Source organism: Engystomops pustulosus, chromosome 5 (genome assembly GCF_040894005.1).
Source record: "Engystomops pustulosus chromosome 5, aEngPut4.maternal, whole genome shotgun sequence".
In the NCBI taxonomy this organism is placed as follows: domain Eukaryota; kingdom Metazoa; phylum Chordata; class Amphibia; order Anura; family Leptodactylidae; genus Engystomops; species Engystomops pustulosus.
In genome coordinates this window covers 52,645,590-52,666,862 of record NC_092415.1, presented here as the reverse complement: position 1 = coordinate 52,666,862, position 21,273 = coordinate 52,645,590, and the positions used below count along the sequence as shown (strand labels likewise).

The 21,273-nt window shown below is 40.8% G+C and overlaps 1 protein-coding gene across 21 annotated transcripts in view; it reads left to right on the top strand.

Moving 5' to 3' along the window:
• DTNA (dystrobrevin alpha) overlaps window positions 1-21,273 on the top strand; it is a 175,252-nt gene that overhangs the window by 98,829 nt on the left and 55,150 nt on the right. For all 21 annotated transcript variants that reach the window (XM_072151969.1, XM_072151966.1, XM_072151968.1 and 18 more), the window contains exons 3-5: window positions 2,966-3,046; window positions 19,077-19,290; window positions 21,143-21,228. In XM_072151969.1, coding sequence (XP_072008070.1) covers window positions 2,966-3,046; window positions 19,077-19,290; window positions 21,143-21,228 — 381 coding nt within the window. The remainder of the gene's footprint in view (window positions 1-2,965; window positions 3,047-19,076; window positions 19,291-21,142; window positions 21,229-21,273) is intronic.

The following is a 21,273-nucleotide window of genomic DNA, read 5'->3' as shown; positions in this document are numbered from 1 at the left end:
TTTATTATATACTCACTTTTAGAAGTGATATCTAAGAATTCTGGAACACATTTGGGCCTGGTGAATAAAAATATTTGTAAAAACAAGCATCTGCTTTGTCTACAGCGGCCAATCAGATTATTTTTGAAGCCTGTGCTTGAACATTGAACGATTGTTACACGCATACAGTGCCATATACAAATTTACAGCAATATATACACACATACAGTATGTATACATCATGCACACATATACAGCATATATACATCACATTTATGTTATATATATTATGCTGTACAGTGTGCATGTATATGCACCATGTATATGATGGTGTGCATCCTCCATTCTTTAGGGTATCGGGTCGAATGACGGGGCCCCCTGACACTGTGGGCCCCATTGCAGCTGCTAGGGCTGCTACCTCTGTAGTTACGCCCCTGGATACATACACTGTATGCTATATGATGACATATGTGGCCGACAGATGAGATTTGACAAAAAAAAAAGTTGACTACACTATCCTAGTACAAGGTAACAGCAAGGCTGAGTTCCCATTTTTCCAACAGAGTCTCACAGCAGATTTTAGCAAAATAGCAGATGAAAGACAAAATGACAAACAATAGCATGTTAGACCATACAATCAATGGGATCTTTTGGGCTCCATTCCTGTTCCATTGTTCCTCTTCTACACGCCCAAGATGCTGATGAATGTACTAATTTTGACACTATAGTTGCTGTACAAATTGGGGATAATGTATTATTTTCTGTCTTGTCTATGTGTGGCGTTGTTTTGGTTAGTTGAGGTGCAGTTGCCATTTCAAAGTCACTTTAACATAGGCAGTGTTTGAGGCAAATTCATTAAGCTGGTTAAGCCCATCTGTCACAGTAGGACTTAATAAATGTATTGAGACTTTCCATTTAGGCACAAGTTTTAGCGCAAAATGACTCCAGTCCCGACCCTGGTTTTTGTACTGTGACTTTTGATGTTGTTTTTTCCCCCCAACTTTTCAAGTGACTGTCACACCAAACAAACCCAGCATAGATAGAAACTTATTTATCAAAAGGCCGAAACCACTTTAAGAAATCTGAGTGCAGCGGAGCTCCAAATACAGACATACCAAATACAGAACTGTGGCACAGAGCCGGCCTAATCATAAATTGCCCCCGTTGCATGCAGACTCCTTTGTGAAAGTATACCTTAGATCTGATCAGTGCATGGCCAAGGTTATATTGTAGGATTCTTTACTTTAATTTGTCGTCATCAAAAATCCTTTTAAATGTCGGCATAATGTATCTTTGTTGCTAATCTTAGAAAACAATAAACTGTATATTCTCGAGTATAAGCCGACCCGAGTATAAGCCAAGGCCCTGAATTTTACCACCCAAAACTGGTAAAACCTATTGACTCTAGTATATGCTGAGGGTGGGAAATGCATTGGTTACAGCCTTGCAGTATATAGCAAGCCAGCCCCCAGCAGTAAATAGCCAGCCAGTCCCCAGTAATATATAGCCAGACAGACACCTGTAGTATATAGCCAACCCCCTTTAGTATATAGCCATATAGCCCGCCAGCCACCTGTAGTCAATAGCCAGCCAATCCTCTATAGCAGTGGTGGCGAACCTATGGCACGGGTGCCAGAGGTGGCACTCAGAGCCCTCTACATGGGCACTCGCGCCTTCATCCCAGCACAGAGTTCGCCAGACAGGACTCAAGGCCTCTTGCATTCCCAGGCAGCCCAGGACCCTAGAAGGAAGCTACAATGATAATCCAAACTTCTCCTTCTTTCTACTGTATTGGTGTCCTCAGGTGCCTTTACAATTTAAACCTGTGAAAGAGCAGGGGTAATAAGTTACTGCTTAAATTGTCGCATTGGCACTTCGCGAAAAATATGCAGGTTTTAGTTGTAGTTTGGGCACTCTTGGGCAGTGTCTTAAAGGTTTACCATCACTACTCTATAGTCTATAGCCAGCCAGTCCCTTATAGTATATAGCCAACCCCCTTTAGTATACAGACAGCCAGCCCCTTTTGTGTATAGCCAGCTAGCCCCCTTTAGTATATAGCCAGCACAGTGTTGTATATAGCCAGACAGCTCCCAGTTTGCCCGGCACATAAAAAAATAAACTTACGTACTCATCTTCCAGCATTCCTCGATGCTCGGCGCTGCTTCCCAATGCTCCCATCCCCGCGGCTACTCTTGTTTCTTTTCTCTGTTTTATTAGCCGGCAGATGCGTCCATGCACTCTGCTGGCCGGCGCACACTATGATGGAATCAGCGTTTACACCGCCGCATCATAGTGTGCGCCGGCCGGCAGAGAGCATGGCTGTGCCTCTGCTGGCTTATACAGCTGAGAGAAGAAAGAAGAGCAGCCACGGGAAGCCGTGCCGAGCATCGGGACCGCCGGAAGGTGAGTATGCAATTTTATTTTTTTAATAGACTCATGTATAAGCCGAGGTGGCAGTAGGTTTTGGGTTGCAGCCTATGTAAGGTGATGAGTTCAGCTAAGAGGGAAGAGTATGAACCTGTAGGGAGGGTAAATGGGGCTGGGCCCATGACAGAAGCCACCGACCCTGATGGTGGCTCTACTTCCAACAACAAGCTATTGGAAAGCAAAAAGTCTACTCTCACCTACACATGAAGTGTTCTGATCAAAACATTCTGCCTCTAGAGCTTTGCGGCCCTTTGTTACACTAATAGCATATTTATATTCTCAGGAGTATTACTCAAAATGGAAGGAAATGCTGTGATTGATTATAGACACTTTAGCACAAGACAAAAACTCTTAAGACAATACCACATAATTAGAGAAGAAAAGTAGCTGTAATGTACAATGAGCAGCAACAAAGAAAAAGAAAAGTGATTTTTCAGGTTTTATTTTGAGAATCTATGTTGGTGAATTTCAGCCCAAAAATACATAGACGGAAAAATATTTATATTCCTACCAAATGCAATAAGTTCACCTAATATGTTCGATTTCTTTTTCCTACTAGGGGCTCAGGATCTTGATCGTATCCGTTTGTCTACGTATAGAACGGCGTGTAAAATTCGATTTGTACAGAAGAAATGCAATTGTAAGTAAAGGAAAACAATTGAAAGAGTCTAGACGGCAATGACATGTATTATGTGTGAATGTGATAATAGGACCATAGAAATATCCATTGGCAATGCTTAAGGGTATCTTCTCCGGATTAAATATTCAGGCTGCTGCTCCGCACAGCAGAGACCAGTCCATGATTATGTCACCTCGTGAATTACGGTTTTTTTCTTTTTTCTTGCAATCCATCGATGGATTTTGGTGACATTTTGTCATTATGCCAGAAAATCTTTGTGTCCAATTTTTCAGTATTGTTTGGTATTTTAGGATGTATTCACACCAATCACAATTTTATGCTAGAGAATGTTTCAAAATCCATGGAATTGCTGCATGTGTTACCCATTACATTGCAAATGTGCATCAAAATGCATTCATGACTTTATGGTGGATTTGCCCATAGAAAATTCTACTACATATGAAGCAACTGAAATGGTTAAATCAGGAGTAGTCTCAGTACAGAGGATGATGCTACTTTCTGTTATTCACAGTAACTATGTAACACAATACTTTGACAGTATTTTATGCATTATTAACTCTTTGTTCTCGGCTACAAGTGAACCTATATCCCAGTTTAATCTGTATTTACTCTCTGCAATATTCATTGCCTCTCCATATTTGATATTCACTGTGCATTTACATGAAATATCCATTCTCTGCTCGCCGCGCTCTGCACATACCGGCAAAATTCAATTAGCATGAAACCTACACCTTAGGATATTTATTAAAGGGAAGTAATCCTCATAGAAATATGCTAACTGCAGTCACGCCATCCTTCCCCGTGTATTAAGATAAAAAGCTTTTTAAATCGCACTTTAAATTACAAAACACATAGAATATGCCGATTCTTCCTGGTATATTCACATTTTAGCATATTTTATTGACCCTTTTTTTCTGGGATTATGCAGGTTGGAATTTACAAAATACAACACAATGACAAATCTGCAGTATAATTTCTGTGTTATTGTGGGTGTTGGTAGTAGAAACGCAGGTATGTTCTCCGATAGAGGTCCCTAAGTGCAACATAGTGCCAACATTTATCAAAACACTGCCTGCAAACTGTACTATGTGCAAACCAACAAAAAATTGCGTGGTGCTGCACCTTCCCTCTTATGAGCTGTCCTTAACGGTCCTAGATGGATCCAGCAAACATCCACTATTCAATAATCCAGTAGAAGAAACTCTTTTGTGACCGGAGCTCAAAAACGAAAAAGAGGATCCATGCACGTTTCCTCCTTATTTGTGCACCAAACACAAGGGATCACTTTCAGGGATAAGTCACCATTCAGACCAGAAACCGTCAATATTTTCACTCCTGTCCTAGTCTCCTCCACTCACTGCATATAAGAGACATATCCAGACATAGTGTAGACAGTTTCAAACTTTTAAAATTTTTATTTCCAGTTCTACTCACATATGTAGATAAAAAATGCGCATATCACAAATGACTCCACGAGGACGCCAATCCTTGCGTCTTTTTCGTTTTTGAGCTCCGGTCACAAAAGAGTTTCTTCTACTGGATTATTGTACTATGTGCAGTTATCCTGTGTAGTGTTCAGGAATTGTGGCGCCCGTTCATCGTGAATCTGGCGCTTCCTGCACTGCCCCAACAGCGGTCCACCTTTAACATGAGCTGTGCAACACTTGCACGGTCCGACTATGCATCAGAACGCCCCTTTAAGTGAAGAATTTTTGTGTAGCGTCGGGTCTAGTTCAGCCTCGACACAAATGAGTCACGTGTGACACATATGTGACACAGATACTTCTTAAATACATGTGCAATCAGTTTGCACTGCAAAGAATGGGCAAAGTCCAACACAAAACTGGTGCAAGGTCCTTAGTAAATGTGGCCCACTGTGATTGGCATTGGATACAATACTGGTTCAGGACCACTGTTATAGATTATTAACTGTACTACAATATAGGGCATTTGGGAGACTTGTGAATACAAAACCCAACTATAACAAGATGTCCATCTATCCCAGTTGTATTAATTCAGTGTTTCCTAATATCTTGTTAAATGCTGCATTTACAAATCATTTGGTTTATTCTTATAAACTAAAACTGCAATACGACAGAAATTCTATATACAGCCAGGATCTTAGGAAATGTGATCTCAATGTAATGCCAGTATTTAGACACATGCAATAACAGTAAAAGGGTGCAAGGAGACATGTAGCCAGACAAGTAATGTTGTAATGACTAGGTCTATAATATGACTGTATCCATGTCACCATTTCTCAGTATCCAAATGAGCGAGATATAGAGATATAGAGATTCTGTTATTTTATTTAGTGTTATTTACTGTTCAAGGGATCAGCAGCAGAGTGATTTAATGCAAGAAAATTATATTTTACACAATAAATAATGTCTCCTTATGAAAGAACTGCTTTGCCCTGCATCTACAAACCAAAGACTCACTTTGTAATCCCAGCCTGGTACATTTTACTAACAAACATTTTGATTTTTACCCACCAAATGCAATATTTTTTCTTGCATATATATCCCAGATCTATAGTGAAGACATAGAACTAGCTCTTTTATTTTATGGGAGTATGCACAGAGCCATCTACTGGCCAGATGTGGAAATGTAGCAGCCACAATTCTCTCTGGGTATGTCCTTCTCTGCATGCTCTCATCTCTGTTGTATAGGAATGCCTGCATTTTACATGTGACTGATAGACCCTGTAGGAGGTATTCACATTTTCATATTCATTGTTGCATGTCTTAATTTACAATCTTAATCTAGATAGATTGAGGCATGCATGATGAATCATTGATGCTTCCAGTTAGTATCATTACATCACACAGTGTCCTTCATTAATCTCCTGGGTGTTCTGCTTTAGACGTTCAGATACCGTGCAGGAGGGGGAGATGTTCGGGGGTGATTAGTAAACCATGTAGACCAAATATAGCAATCTTTTGTGTCTTTGTTACATTTGATGACTGATACTTTACAGGAATGGATTATTAGCAGGCAAATGTAATAACATCTTATAAAGTAGTGTCCATCCACTATCATGATTATGGAGCAGTATTTGCTGGTAGTGGTATCTCTTCAGGAACATTCTGAAGCAGGGTCAATGCCAAAATATAAAGGTATACTACAAAAATCAGACATGTATTAATCTCAAAATGAAAGCAGAATTACATAGGGTTACAAGGAAACGGGGAAAAACCATCCGCTTGCAACCAGACATAAGAGACTGCAACACAAAGAAATGCGTGGTTACATGAGACATGTACATCTGTGCTGCACTTCATATTTACCCTGCAACTTCATCTTATATGACCAGTCTAACCTATCTTACTGGTAAACGCTTTATGCAGATCGAATTGTGCTGTCATTTTGTATAAATAGACAGATGTATCAATCTGTTTACACTAGAAAATGGAATCATTTGCCCCTGAAATTCCCTGTGCCACATTTATTGAAGGTTTTTAAACAATTTTACACAGTTTCTGACTGCTCCGAACAAACGGTCATGTACTCAATCCGTAACTAGGTGGCATGACTGGACTGAAAACAACCTGTGCTCCAGGAAATTCAATATTTTGGTGCAGCAAACTACCATATATACTCGAGTATAAGCCTAGTTTTTCAGCACAAAAAATGTGCTGAAAACCCAAACTCAGCTTATACTCGAGAAAAAAAAATATAGGTTTTACCAAGTTTTTGTGGTAAAATTAGGGGACTCAGCTTATACTTGGGTCGGCTTATACTCGAGTCTATACTGTAGGACATGCCTTCTCATGTGTCGGGTGGTGTCCACACTAGGTCTGTATATACCTGTATATGTGTCCCTTGTCCTGTGTTATTCCTCTGGGTAATATGTAATACTTGTTTGTAAGCAAATACCTTGACTTGTTCTGAGGACTAGACCTTCTATACCTCTATACAGGTTACTGTGATCTATTTATCATGTGTATTTAGTTATTTGATCATTGGTTGACTTTGTGTTGCTGTATCTTTAATGGATTTGTTTTATGCTTTAATATAGTGTTATTTTATGCTTTTCTATATTTTGGTTATTATATGTGTATTAGATTTTGGGAGAAATCTATTTAGTGGGGGTACATTGTGTCTTCACCAGATGAATCATCCAGCATCGGAGACAGTGATCTGGCGCAGCAGAGAACTGTCTAGACCAGTGATGGCGAACCTTTTGGAGACAGAGTGCCCAAATTACAACCAATTTATTGCTACCTGTTCTTCCACATGTTTCAATTGTATCGCCCCCCCTGAGGCTACCAATACAGTTGAAAGAAGGAGGGCAAATTCAGACTCTCGTTGTAGCTTCTCTCCAGGGTCTCTCTGTAAAGGAAAAATGGTGGTTCCAGCAGGATGACCTCCAAAGATAATGCAGTTCTGTCCACACCTTCTCACTTTTCCCGCAGTTCCTAACAGCCAATGAAGTGTTGCTTTAAAATAGTGCTGAGAGCAGCATCTCTTAAGTTGCCTGGGACTTGGTGGATTTGGTCCTATTTGGTGAACTCTGTCCTGAGGCGATGGTCTGAGTGCCCACAGAATTGGCTCCGAGTGCCACCTGTGGCACCCGTGCCATAGGTTCGCCACCACTGGTCTAGACCAACTCTGCTCTAAAGACCCAGACCCATTGCCTACATACATTTTGATAAATTATGACTATGAATTGTTTGGACTTTGACAATAAATAAAGATTAGACAAAAAAGTAGTTATATTTAAAGGGGTTGTCCCAACTAGCCTGACAAAGTGCTCTGCAATTACACTACCATACCATTGAATGGAGCAGCTGAAAGCATGCTCAGTCTCCTACTCCACCCACTAATGAGAATGGGAGTCTTGTGCTCCGGTTTGAAGGGGTCCCGTTCTTGTGATGTTGGGGGTCCCAGCATTTGGATGCCCACTGATCACATTGTAATCCCTATTAAACCAAATTAGAAATATGTTGATTGCTATCCCTATTCTGTGGATGAGGAATATTTTAAACAATTAGAATAAACATTTAAAGGGCCGTGTGATATCCACTGGAAGTAAATATAGAAGCTTTCTATACAATGACAGCAAGCAGAGATATAGAAAACCATGAGGAATTGATACAGAAAGTATATTGGAAAATTGTATAACTTTCCCTTATACAAACCATATCTATTATTTGCTGAAAGTGCACAACCCCTTTAACTTACTTCTGGAAAAGTGCATCTTTGATACATTATACAATCCTATATGGTCCATCATCTGAGTGGTCTGAGATGTAGTACTACTACTCCATAGCCCTCCAAAAAGAGCAGAGCTGTGTCTAAAAAGAAATTAAAAACTTCTTCTAACTCAGCAAGTTAGTATAATATTTTATGATTTACATTTTTACATATAGATCATATGTTTGGGGGGGGGGGGATTGTGAAGATAGGTGTGTTTAATCATGTCTATAAGTGACATGTATGAATTCAGTACGCCTGAAGCTAATTTTTTGTATATCCCTAAATATATCAACTTCTTACAAAAATGTATGTTTTATTGTAACATTGCATAATTACACCTATGCTGGTAGAGTGCTATTTGGCTTCATGTATTGTATTGCTTTATGTTTGTCAAATGTTTGACTTCATTAACAATTAAATCAAACATGGCTTTACGGTCTCATGGCAGAAAACAATGGGCATACCCGAATGCCATGGAAGCTGATCAGATTTACTTTTATTATACAATGAAAAATATATGGACCATCAAATCTATTCAGAGTAAAGAACAAAAAAATAAACCCACAAAAAACACCAAATCCCCGCCATTGGCTCTTGCTGCTGACCCTGTGAAAACTCATATACTTAAAGGGGTTTGTCCATCAAATTTATATAAAACGTCTCTAGTGGTACTGGTGTTTTAAAACTACGGTAATTTGCACTGTTTTAGTATCCTGTTTTAGATCACCCTTTTTCTGGTGTTCTGTCTAAAACTCCCAAAAGGCCTTGTATGTCTACAGGTCCTTACTCTCTGGTAGTTTTAGATACAGATCCTAGCTACTTTTCCTTTGGTAGCAGTAATTGTAAGGCCCAATAGCAGTGAGATCATAAATAGACTATAGTTTATATCTGTATCTGGGAAGAGAAGATGCAAAGTGTCGTAAAAAACAAACATTAACATCTGTTTTTTGCGGCTGAGAATCAGGTTGGTCATTTGCATGTGCCATAAAAGTTTATTGAACTGATACTTTGTGCTCCCCTTGACTCCTCCCAAAAGAAGAATCATAAAGCCACATACATCCCAAAATGATGTACAAGTTACCTTACACATAAAACAGGCATTTTTATGCATCATTAATGTATCAAGAATTTATTATCTGCACACAAGCGTTTTAATACGGCCATGTGCTACATGTACCGTGCCATTTCAGTACAGGAAGCACACAGCCACATTCACTTTAATAGGCAATGTCCACCTTACCGTATCTACGACGGGGAAAAAAAACGGAAAAAAGTATAATTAGTTTTCCAAGGTTTGTGAACTCATTTTAATCCATTAGCATTACTTTAACACCCAATATTTGAAAAGAGAAGCAATTTATTAGGTTCTCTGTTTCTTCATTGCATAACCCCCAGTGATTACTAGAATGGGGCTCCTAAGCGCCAATACTCTCATGCTGTGGGAAGTCAGAGGGGGCACAGGACCTCATTATCTAGTTGTTACTTGAAGTCCCAGCAGTGGGGTCACCCAATACAGGCAGTCCCCGAGCTACATGCAAGATAGGTTCTGTAGCTTTGTTCTTAAGTTGAATTTGTATGTAAGTCGGAACTGTATATTTTATAAGTGTAACCCCAGCCAAATTTTTTTTTGGCCTCTGTGGCAATTGGAATTTAAAACTGTTGGATTGTCATCAGAACCTGGATTAACAATAAAGCTTCATTACAGACACCTGTGATAACTGTTACAGCTGATCATTGTAGCCTAGGGCTAAAGTACAGTAAATTATCAACATCCATAGGTCCGTTTGTAACTAGGGGTCGTCTGTAAGTCAGGTGTTTCTTAGGTGACCACCTGTATTAGACATTTATCACCTATCCATAGGTCAGGTCCTCATATAACCTAAAACAGGTTGTATTTTTTAAGCCAAGAGAAAAATAAATGTTCTCTCTTTTTTATCTAAAGACGGATTAATAAAGCAGAAATTGCTCTCCATCTGTGTATTTATATTGGCATCAGATGGATCCGGAAGAGTGGGAGATATTACTTTTACAGCTCAGCAAGAATCTGAGGGAAATCCAGTGACATCACAACAAACACATGATCAGACGTGAAAGTAAGCTTCTTTATTTAAAGTTCATATGGAGGGTACACAGGGGGGACACACAGTGCCGCAAAGCCGACGGGCCGTTTCGCGCCAGCCGGTGCTTTCTCAAGGCAGTGACTACCTCCGCTTATACCCACCCACTGTTCCCTCTGACTGACAGCGACCCGCTGACTTCAAGCTGGCTGTGCCCGGAGCATCCTTCCTCTATATGAGACTAAACACATGATCAGACGTTCCAGAGTGATACCCACCTCTCATTAATTGCTAAAATAATACCCTCATCTATACAGTCAGAGGATGTTTTCCTCTCTACATGTTACATTAGGTATTGAGATGACAGATCACACCGCGCTTTACATAAGAGGAAAGGGATATTGGATTTGTTTGGTGAAGCAAACTGTCTGACAATTCAATAAAAGGATGTATTGTAGATAAAGCTGGAGTTCAACTTACTGCTATGATATAGTGAGACAAAGCATGGAATGGTGCTAGACACATGCCAGCTGTGAAGGTGTTAATGACTAGGCCCTAACTAGATCAGACCTATTCATAAAGAATGAATTGCAACAGTGACACTGGATGACATGTAAAGTATTGTATTACAGCTGCTGTGCAATATATCTGTTATGTGCACCTTACAAATATACATGTATACAGAGTACACAAACATCTGCAATGTTTAATGGGCTGCTCCCGTGGACCGTGTGTCATCCGGGGGTTACCTCCAATATAAATAGAGTAGGACTGTCTGAGCCGAAAACTTGGGCATGGAATAGGACCTGCACCATAATTTGTGGCCCGGGCAGGAGGGCTCATACATGGGGCTGTAGAAACTACTGGCATGTGTGCGAGTCCACAGAAACACATGGGGCGTGTGCTAGCTGCTGAAATGTCCAAAATGTTCATTTGTGTGTGTGTGTGTGAGCCCTTATAGTGTATATCTGTTTATTTTGGAAAAAATAGCACCAAAATGTTCATGAAACTGTACTTCATAGCCATACATGCAAGGATACAGTTACAAACAAAGCAAAACTGCTATTGCTTCTTTCTTGTTTGGCTTATCAGCAGCACCTTACGCCAGTCAGCAGCTGCTAAAGCTACTAAATTGTTGTGCAACACCCCTGCCAACGTATAGGCAAGGGGATTGTTGCTAATAGGGCCCTCTCCCTGTCAGGATCCATCTGGTGAGCCTGCACAACTCACCTAAATGATAATACTGGGAGAACTTGGGTAAACTTGCAGCTGTAGCCTCTGCCTAGAAAGGCAATAGTTAAATGGGTGTAAGTTGTTATCCAATTAGTTGGCTGTTTTGTAAACTGGATTGTGATTGGAGAGGTGCTACCACCTGACCAGGGGAGTATAAAACCCCTGTGCAGGAGGAGAACATGGTCTTAGCTGTCTGTCAGCAGTCTCACTTCATGGTCCTTCAGAGTCTCTTATCCTAAGGAGAGAGAGTGTGTTCAGCACACCTTAAGTGCTGTCACAGAAAACCAATCCCAGGAACTAAGTCAGGAGACTCTAATCCGGAGTTGAGTCTTCCACAGTTTGGACACAGCAGACTGGTCCACCCTTCTCCATGACCACTCCAGTACCCAGAATCCGAATCTACTGTTTGAAGGTTTTGGCCCGTTGCCTGCTACCTGTTGTTCAATAAAGAACCATGAGTTGATTTGCACAACATTGCCTCCGTCTGATCCCTGGAGACGACCCAGGGACTTATCTTACAGACACTTAGGCCGGCGGCATACGTGGCATTTTGAACCTGTTTTTGGGCCATTTTTTAAGCAGTCCATTAAAAAAAAAAGCATGCGTATTTGGAAAATGCATGCGTTTTTTGAAAACGCATCCGTTTTTGACCGGTTTTACCAAATATCTTAATTAAAACGGGTCAAAAACGGCTGCGTTTTCAAAAAACACATGCATTTTTAAAAAACGGATGCGTTTTTTAACAGACTGCTTAAAAATGGCCCAAAAAAATAGGTTCAAAGCGCCGTCAGCCTTAAGGGTTGCCCCAGGGAGAAACAAGAACTTCAGCCTCTCCTTCCATATTTCTTGCACACACCACCTGCTGAAGACCTGCCAGGCAGTACGACAGCTCTCCGGTCCCCATATCCAGCACCGTGACATCAGCGTAACCTAGGCCGCACTCGCCAGCCACTCCGGTATTCTGGGCCCCAAGAAAATGGTAGGCCCTGGTGGGGAACGTTGCAGATGTGTTGCATTAGATTTTGAATAAGGGAAGATAAAAACCCCATATTATACTGTGCATGTTTCTTCTTCTTCCTCCTGCAGTGCAGGTAACCCCACACCCCCTCAACCGTCTGCCATATTCCTTATCAATACCCTTCTATTTGGTCTCCAATGAATATGTATTCTACTGGCTCCTGAGGCAAGAAAGGTTTTGGAACACTGAATGGGCACAATATAAATGTTTCCTGCTGATGGTGAATGAGAACTTGATTCATTATAGCTGGCATTTTCTTTGTAACCATCACCTCCCCAATGTCTTCCTCTGTTTCCTATAGTTTCAGCTGGATACAAATACCTAGAACAATGGCTATTTATAAGGACTTTCTCGCTGCTTTCACACAGACCTATGGTCGCCCGGCCATAGCACCCTGGGCACGAATTAACACTTAATTTCTAATCAGCCAATCACATGGCGGCAACTCAGGGCATTTAGGCATGTAGGCATGGTCAAGACAATCTCCTGCAGTTCAAACCGAGCACCAGTATGGGGAAGAAAGGTGATTTGAGTGCCTTTGAATGTGGCATGGTTGTTGGTTCCAGAAGGGCTGGTCTGTGTATTTCAGAAACTGCTGATCTACTGGGATTTTCACGCACAACCATCTCTAGGGTTTACAGAGAATGGTCCGAAAAAGAAAAAACATCCAGTGAGCGGCAGTTCTGTGGGCGGAAATGCCTTGTTGATGCCAGAGGTCAGAGGAGAATGGGCAGACTGGTTCGAGCTGATAGAAAGGCAACAGTGACTCAAATCGCCACCCGTTAGGTAGGCAGAAGAGCATCTCTGAACGCACAGTACGTCGAACTTTGAGGCAGATGGGCTACAGCAGCAGAAGACCACACCGGGTGCCACTCCTTTCAGCTAAGAACAGGAAACTGAGGCTACAATTTGCACAAGCTCATCGAAATTGGACAGTAGAAGATTGGAAAAACGTTGCCTGGTCTGATGAGTCTCGATTTCTGCTGCGACATTCGGATGGTAGGGTCAGAATTTGGCGTCAACAACATGAAAGCATGGATCCATCCTGCCTTGTATCAACGGTTCAGGCTGGTGGTGGTGGTGTCATGGTGTGGGGAATATTTTCTTGACACTTGGTACCAATTGAGTATTGTTGCAACGCCACAGCCTACCTGAGTATTGTTGCTGACCATGTCCATCCCTTTATGACCACAATGTACCCAACATCTGATGGCTACTTTCAGCAGGATAATGCGCCATGTCCTAAAGCTGGAATCATCTCAGACTGGTTTCTTGAACATGACAACGAGTTCACTGTACTCAAATGGCCTCCACAGTCACCAGATCTCAATCCAATAGAGCATCTTTGGGATGTGGTGGAACGGGAGATTCGCATCATGGATGTGCAGCCGAAAAATCTGCGGCAACTGTGTGATGCCATCATGTCAATATGGACCAAAATCTCTGAGGAATGCTTCCAGCACCTTGTTGAATCTATGCCACGAAGAATTGAGGCAGTTCTGAAGGCAAAAGGGGGTCCAACCCGTTACTAGCATGGTGTACCTAATAAAGTGGCCGGTGAGTGTACAAATGTATATATATGGAAGGTACTTTAAATTAAATGTCAATTTCCAGATGATAATACAGGCAGTTCTTAAGTTGAATTTGTATGCAAGTCAAAACTGTATATTTTATAATTGTAGATCCAGACTAATTTTTTTTTTTGCTCCAGTGACAATTGTAGTTTCAAAATTTTTTCCTGTAATTGGACCAAGGATTATCAACAAAGCTTCATTACAGACACCGTACAGCTGATCATTGCAATCTGGGACTAAAGTAAAGCATTCAGAGAGCTTTAACAGAGGTCACAGTGGGCAGAGGGGTCGTCTGTAACTAGGGATCATCTGTAAGTCGGTGACCTCCTCAAGTAGTGGACCACCTGTATCCCTTTAATGACATACTATATATTTTACTTTCTTCACAAATGAGATTCAGGGATAATAATAATTTGTGCTTGGAATGTGGTGGTGTTAAACAACCACAAAGTGTAAAGAAAGTATCACCCAGAGCTTTCTGCATGATACATTTCCTAATGAATAATAGATTTTTCGATAGACTGTGGCAAAAGACTCCTGCACCTCTGCTACTGAGCAGTTAACAAGCTTCTGTAGCATTTAGCAAATCCCTTCCCTAGATAAATCCACATCTCCACACAAAACTTACTGTACTTGCGTCTACACCTATGTACAACATTTTAATTGAGCTTTCATGAAAATAATTTGTGAGGAAGCTTCAATTTCTCTCTTTTGAGCTATTTTTGTGTTAGCAATAGAGATGAGCGAGCGCTAAAATGCTCGGGTGCTCGTTATTCGAGACGAACTTTTCCAGATGCTCGAGTGCTCGTCTCGAATAACGAGCCCCATTGAAGTCAATGGGAGACCCGAGCATTTTTCAAAGGGACCATGGTTCAGGAATAAAATGTGTTATTTAATTGAAAAAGAATGTCTTCTGATAAGTTAGCAGATGTATGCAAACATCTGCAATCTATTCTTCACTGTTCCGCGCGTATATTATCTCCCGACAAGTTATCAGATGTGAAGAACAGTGAAGAATAGAATAAAAACAGTGAACACAGGATCATTTAAGTGAAAAAACGCAGTGAAAAACACAGTGAAGAATAGATTACAGATGTTCGGCACATCTGCTTACTTGTCGGGGTGATACGCTGTCCCGGGATCGCTCCTCTTCTTCCACTGAAGTCTCCCCGTGCTGGCCGATGTCTCCCCCGTGCTGCCCGATGTCTCCCCCGTGCTGCCCGATGTCTCCCCCGTGCTGCTTTATGTCTCCCTGCTGCCGTTCCGCGCGTATCTTCCGACAAGTAAGCAGATGTGCCGAACATCTGTAATCTATTCTTCACTGTGTTCTTCACTGTCTTTTTCACTTAAATGATGCTGTGTTCACTGTGTTCACTGTTTTTATTCTATTCTTCATTGTCGAGCATCAAGCTCGACGAGTATACTCGCTCATCTCTAGTTAGCAATAAAAGAAAGAAAAGTATCCTCTGCAGCCTTCTAGAATATGTTATAAGTTACAAGAGAAAATCAGTACCTTCAAACAAAAATCTCCTTCTCTGAAGTAGAAAAAACTTTTTAGGTTGACTTCCAAATGAGAAAATTGGTACTTATGTTTAGGTGCCATTAGATTTTACGGATCCTTACAGTTCCAGCAGCTTCTAATCCTCCCTTAACAGGCTCCGCTGGATTTTCATTCCCACTGCTGCGTCTAGCACTGCATCTCATTGGCGAAAATTTTTTAAACATAGTGTAGCATTACACACATGAAAAAGTATTAGTATAAGTATTTATTGTACTCAAATTAAAAAAAATAAAACAGGCATTTCACACATATTAAAACACATAAAATACTGGGCACTGAACTCCAGTTTCAGCAGCAATTGCTGCTTCGAGGACGCATGAAAGGCGTCATTGGCTGGACATTTCGAAGCAGGCTTACCAGATGATCTACTTTGTTTGTTAAATATCTCCTAAAATATGGTACATTAAACACATGCACAATTGATTTGTTTACTTTCTTAAATTATGACCCTCTCTTTGATCTGCTAGTGTCAGACACTCTCATTGGGGACCCATAAGGTATCTGCACCGATTAGCTGTCTAGTAGCACCTGTTTGGACACCCATTTGTGACAGCATGGTATTATTTGTAACTACTGGATCTCTTCGTAGTGTAAATTACCCTAACTGAGCCCTCTACACAGAAAATGATTGACAGCTTCCAGCAGCCTTTTATGACTGACTGAGAAGGAATTGATTTATATGAAAATTATTACATTTTTATAATTTGTAACTATGGAGTGAGGAACTTGTGCCAGGCAGAGACTTTCCTCTTACCCCTCCAATCTCCATCCCCCTGTTCATTTTTCTGTGTGAAGTAAAGCATTGCAATAGTAGTTATTTTGCTTTAGCTTCTGTCTATGAGAGACACAGATAAGACAGCAGCTACACAAAGTACCTGACATCCTTTCCGCTGTACAGAGGGGCGGCATCCTGTACTCTTCACTCAGAACATGGCTGCCGAAGAAACAGTTCTGTGAGAAGGAGGAGGATGGAACTGGGTGGCCAGTGACTTCCTGCTCCTCTCAGTATGATGATGGAGCAGAGCCAGCAACAGTAGCTGCACAGCTCTGCATGGCAGATCATCATATGGGCTATCAATCAAAGACTAGGAGGTCTATGAATAAGCTGGGCTCTGTTTCAGGGAAGATGCTGATTGGTCTCACCTCATTGTAGGGACAATGTAGGGATAGGGGCAATGCTTTCTAATGGCAGTTTATGTGTGTGAATGTAAGAAAATCAGAGTCATGCGCCTCACTGGTAGAATGGCTCTTCTTTATTAAAAGTACAAGTATGGGTATAAACTACATGTTTCTGCCTCGGATCATGGCCTTTGTCAGGTTAGTAAAGCCACAGTCCAAGGCAGAAACGCATAATGTGAGCTATATAACAAGCAAACGTTAATGACCCGTGGTACAAACTCTCCTATTTATGTACATCTGGATCTGATTCTGTTTCATACTTGTGGATGTAATGACATAGTAAGTGGAAGAATCTAGTATGTCTGTGGGTAGTATATACTTGTAAGTGAAAGGACCTGGAGAGAAGTTACAACATATGGGGCACTTTATTAAAGCAATGGCAGCTGTCACCCTGTACTTGTATTCGCCTGATAATGACCAAACTGGCTGCATTGGATTTTAATACTTTGCCTTTCCATATGAAAGGTTTAAATAATAAAAATAATTGAAGTAGTTTTAAATGGATGTTTCTTTATTATACCTACAAAGAATCCTGCCCTTCTGGCTAATTATCTTCTGACTCCTGCAGAGCATGGCCACATTCACATGAATGTATGGGGGAAGCTTGCGGCTGTACATACGTCCCCCAGAGATGGCAATGGCCGCACGGAGAGATATGGCGTACAGCTCCTTACACAGAAAAAAGATAGGACATGTCCTATCTTTCCCTGTATGTGCTGATGGGCTTTATTTTACAGCTTTCGAGTGTATTGCAGTATATTGTAGACTTACTGCTATCACAGACAAACTAATACTAATGACAACTATGGGAGCCTTTAATAGGCTCCTAGAGGTCACTACATTTGCAATGGATGCTTGTAAAGGGGTTAACATCCATAGAGGTTTATGAAACTCAGTCAGGTGAGCACACAATGGGGCACATTTATTTACCCAGTCCTGTCGCGATCCCTGATCTGGACGGTCTGACAAAGATGTAGTCCAGCGCGATTCACCAACATCGTGCGCCCAAAATCCTGCATCGTCCGAGAGCCCGCCCCCCCCCCCCCGATTTGTCGCGTTAAAACCAGTGCCGATGCACCAAAATCTGATCATGTGCACCAAAAACCCCTGTTAAATGCGGCGCAACACGGAAATCACCTGGAAACCCGACGCAAATGCGTCTACTGACCCTTAGTAAATGAGCCCCAGTATCTAACTGCACGGTGACAGAGCCAGGTGGCCGCAACACAAAGTATATAGCAGGTCCTATCTTTGGACTGATTTATGGCCACTCTGCTCCATATAGAGGGGGGAGGGGAGGGGTAAGGGTTCATGCACACACCCATATTGGGGGCCATGATCTGGCTGCACAAATTGTTCCCTGACTCCTGCACCATAACTAGCACAGAGAATAAAGGTAAAAACCTAGCTCCATTTGTTGGGGGGTTTCCATCAGCCTCCCCAAAGAAAGCAATAGGCACCCAAAAAAGATGCCATTTAAAATGAAGTATATAATATAAATAAGCAGGACAAAAAGCTTTTCTTGAACAATCTGCATTTAAGAGGGCAAGTGGGGGGTTATACATAGAGACCAATGATATATATAGGGCATCATTGGTCTCCCCTCTATCCTGACTTGATCCATTTGGTAATGTGATTATTTTCCTATTGTCTGTATCACTACATATTGTACATCATGTTTCATGATACTATTTTGATGCTTTGTAAACTCATTTAACATGTGTAACAGCGAGTTCATGATATTATATATATTCTACTCTTTATGACAATTATTACCTTTTTTTCTCTTACTGCTGTATCACTAGTATTTAAGTAGTACTCAGCTTTTTGACCTTCTGCAGTGACACTACTCATATATTTTTTATATTTTTTGTATATTTACTGACACTGGGTTGTGGGAGATCATTTGTTGTCATCCCCCCTTTTTTTTTAGATTCATTCTTTGTAACTAATAAAATTTGATTTCTACTATTGCATCTGCTTTTTTCTCTTGATATGCTTACGTACAATTTTTCAGATGTGGGAACACACTTTTATACTTGACCCCCATCATCTTAAAGGTGTTACCATTCTGTATAATATATATTAGCCATACTTACATAGCACACAGAATGAATCACATTATAATATTTTGGCTTATAATATAAAATTCATTGCATATATTTCAGACTTTTCTGATAATGTATTATTATTTTTTTCCCTCTAGTACATCTGGTAGATATATGGAATATAATAGAAGCACTGAGGGAGAATTCACTAAACAATCTGGATCCTAATGTAGAACTGAATGTGGCACGTCTGGAGGCCGTCTTATCAACAATATTTTACCAGCTCAATAAGCGGATGCCAACGACACACCAGATTAATGTAGAACAGTCCATCAGCTTATTGTTGAATTTCTTGTTGGCAGCTTATGACCCGTAAGTACATTTTTATTATATTGTGACCTCTTGACATTTGGATTACCTGCAGGCAGTTCCCGGGTTACGTACAGGATGGGTTATTTCGGTTTGTTCTTAAGTTGAATTTGTGTGTAACTAGGAACTGATATATTTTATAATCGTAGCTCTATGATTTTAGACAAAATTTTTTATTGTCCCTGTGATAATTCGATTTTCAAAATTTTAAGCTGTCATGGGAACAAGGATTATCAATAAGACTTAATTACAGACACCTTACAGCTGATCATTGCAACCTGGTACTAAAGTAAAGCATCCAGAGAGCTTCACCAGAGGTCACAGTGGGCAGAGAGGTCCGTCAGTAACTAGGGGTTGTCTGTAAGTTGGGTGTACTTAAAGGACCTCTACCACCAGGATGAAAGACTGTATGCAAATGAGCCTGAGGGGCTCCAGGCTCCACTAACATCCAAGGAGCCTGAGCCCCTCAGACTCATTTCCATAGAGTGGTAGACGCCATTTAAGTTGGTACCTCCTGTATTGATATCAATAAGTCATCAATATAAGATTGTTTTGGGTTTAAGAGTTTTGCAAACCCTAATGATCGGATATTTGCAAGGCTGGGTGCCCGCCATATCATTTATGCAGTTCAGTAGTATCCAAGTATGCTATATTTACTCTTGCCTTTATAACCATTAATGTCTGTTCACATGAGCAAAATACTCGCCAAGAAAAATCTAACAATACTGTGCTGCTAAGCCCCATTCAATAGCAGCTAGTCACTGTGTGATTCAAGCACTGAAGCTGTGGCAAGGACGCATCCTTTTTGAGAACTTCCGGAAAACAATTTTGCCGATTCCCATTAAAACAGCGAAGAGCTGGTTTGAGGAGCCTACTATGCTATTGTGAGCAGCCTTCTATTAGAGGAAATCTACCATTTGTTTTCATACCTTGTGAATGCTGTAGCTACACTGATGCAGAAACATATTGGGGCAGATGTATCAAGCTGTCTGAAAGTCAAAATATTTCTAGTTGCCCATGGCAACCAATCACAGCTCAGCTTTCATTTTACCAGTGCTCATGAATATTTCAAAGGGGAGCTGTGATTGGTTGCTATGGGCAACTAGAAATATTCTGACTTTCACACAGCTTGATAAATCTGCCCCATTTTGTTTAATCTCTGAACCGAGTGGTTTTGCTCAAAAAACAATTATAAAATTATGATGATGAGGATCTTACACTAATTATGCACTTCTCCAGCATGCAGAAGACTGCCTCATCCCGCATTCCCATAATCCTTCCCAAGAGCCTGTGAAGTCATCTAGCTTTCCCAGTATCCTGCAGATCATTATGCTGCAATGTCATTCAGGAACTTGGGAAAGCTAGGTGCAGATGTCCTGCCGTAATACATAAACATATTAATTCCACATACAAGGAACTGTCTCCAATCTCCAGACAGGGCTTATCAACCTGAGCTGGATGACTCATACACAACAGCTTGGGCATTGATTAGGGACAAGACAGTGAATATAGAACTCTAGGCTAGTGATTGGTGGGACAAGGCCGAAAGAGTGCATAATTTGGGTAAGAGCAGAGCGCCAGGGCCCTGTGTGTCAGCCACAGGAGTGCCAGAGCCTCATTATCATAATTTTATAACAGTTTTTTCAGCAAAACCACTCGTTTCAGGGATTAAACAATATATGTTTCTGCATCAGTGTAGCTACAGCATTCTGAAGGTATACAATACATGAAAAAACATAATGGTAGATTTTCTTTTAGAATATTGAATAATAAGAAATGCTTGTGCTGAAAAATTATTTTTGCCTAATCATTCTAATAGTATGGATCATTTTTTTTATTCCTTTCTTTTCTACAGGGAAGGACACGGTAAGATCACAGTTTTTGCTGTAAAAATGGCATTGGCTACGCTATGTGGAGGGAAAATCATGGACAAACTGAGATGTAAGTCAAGATTTAGAAATAGTAAAATTTGTTGGTAACCTTTTT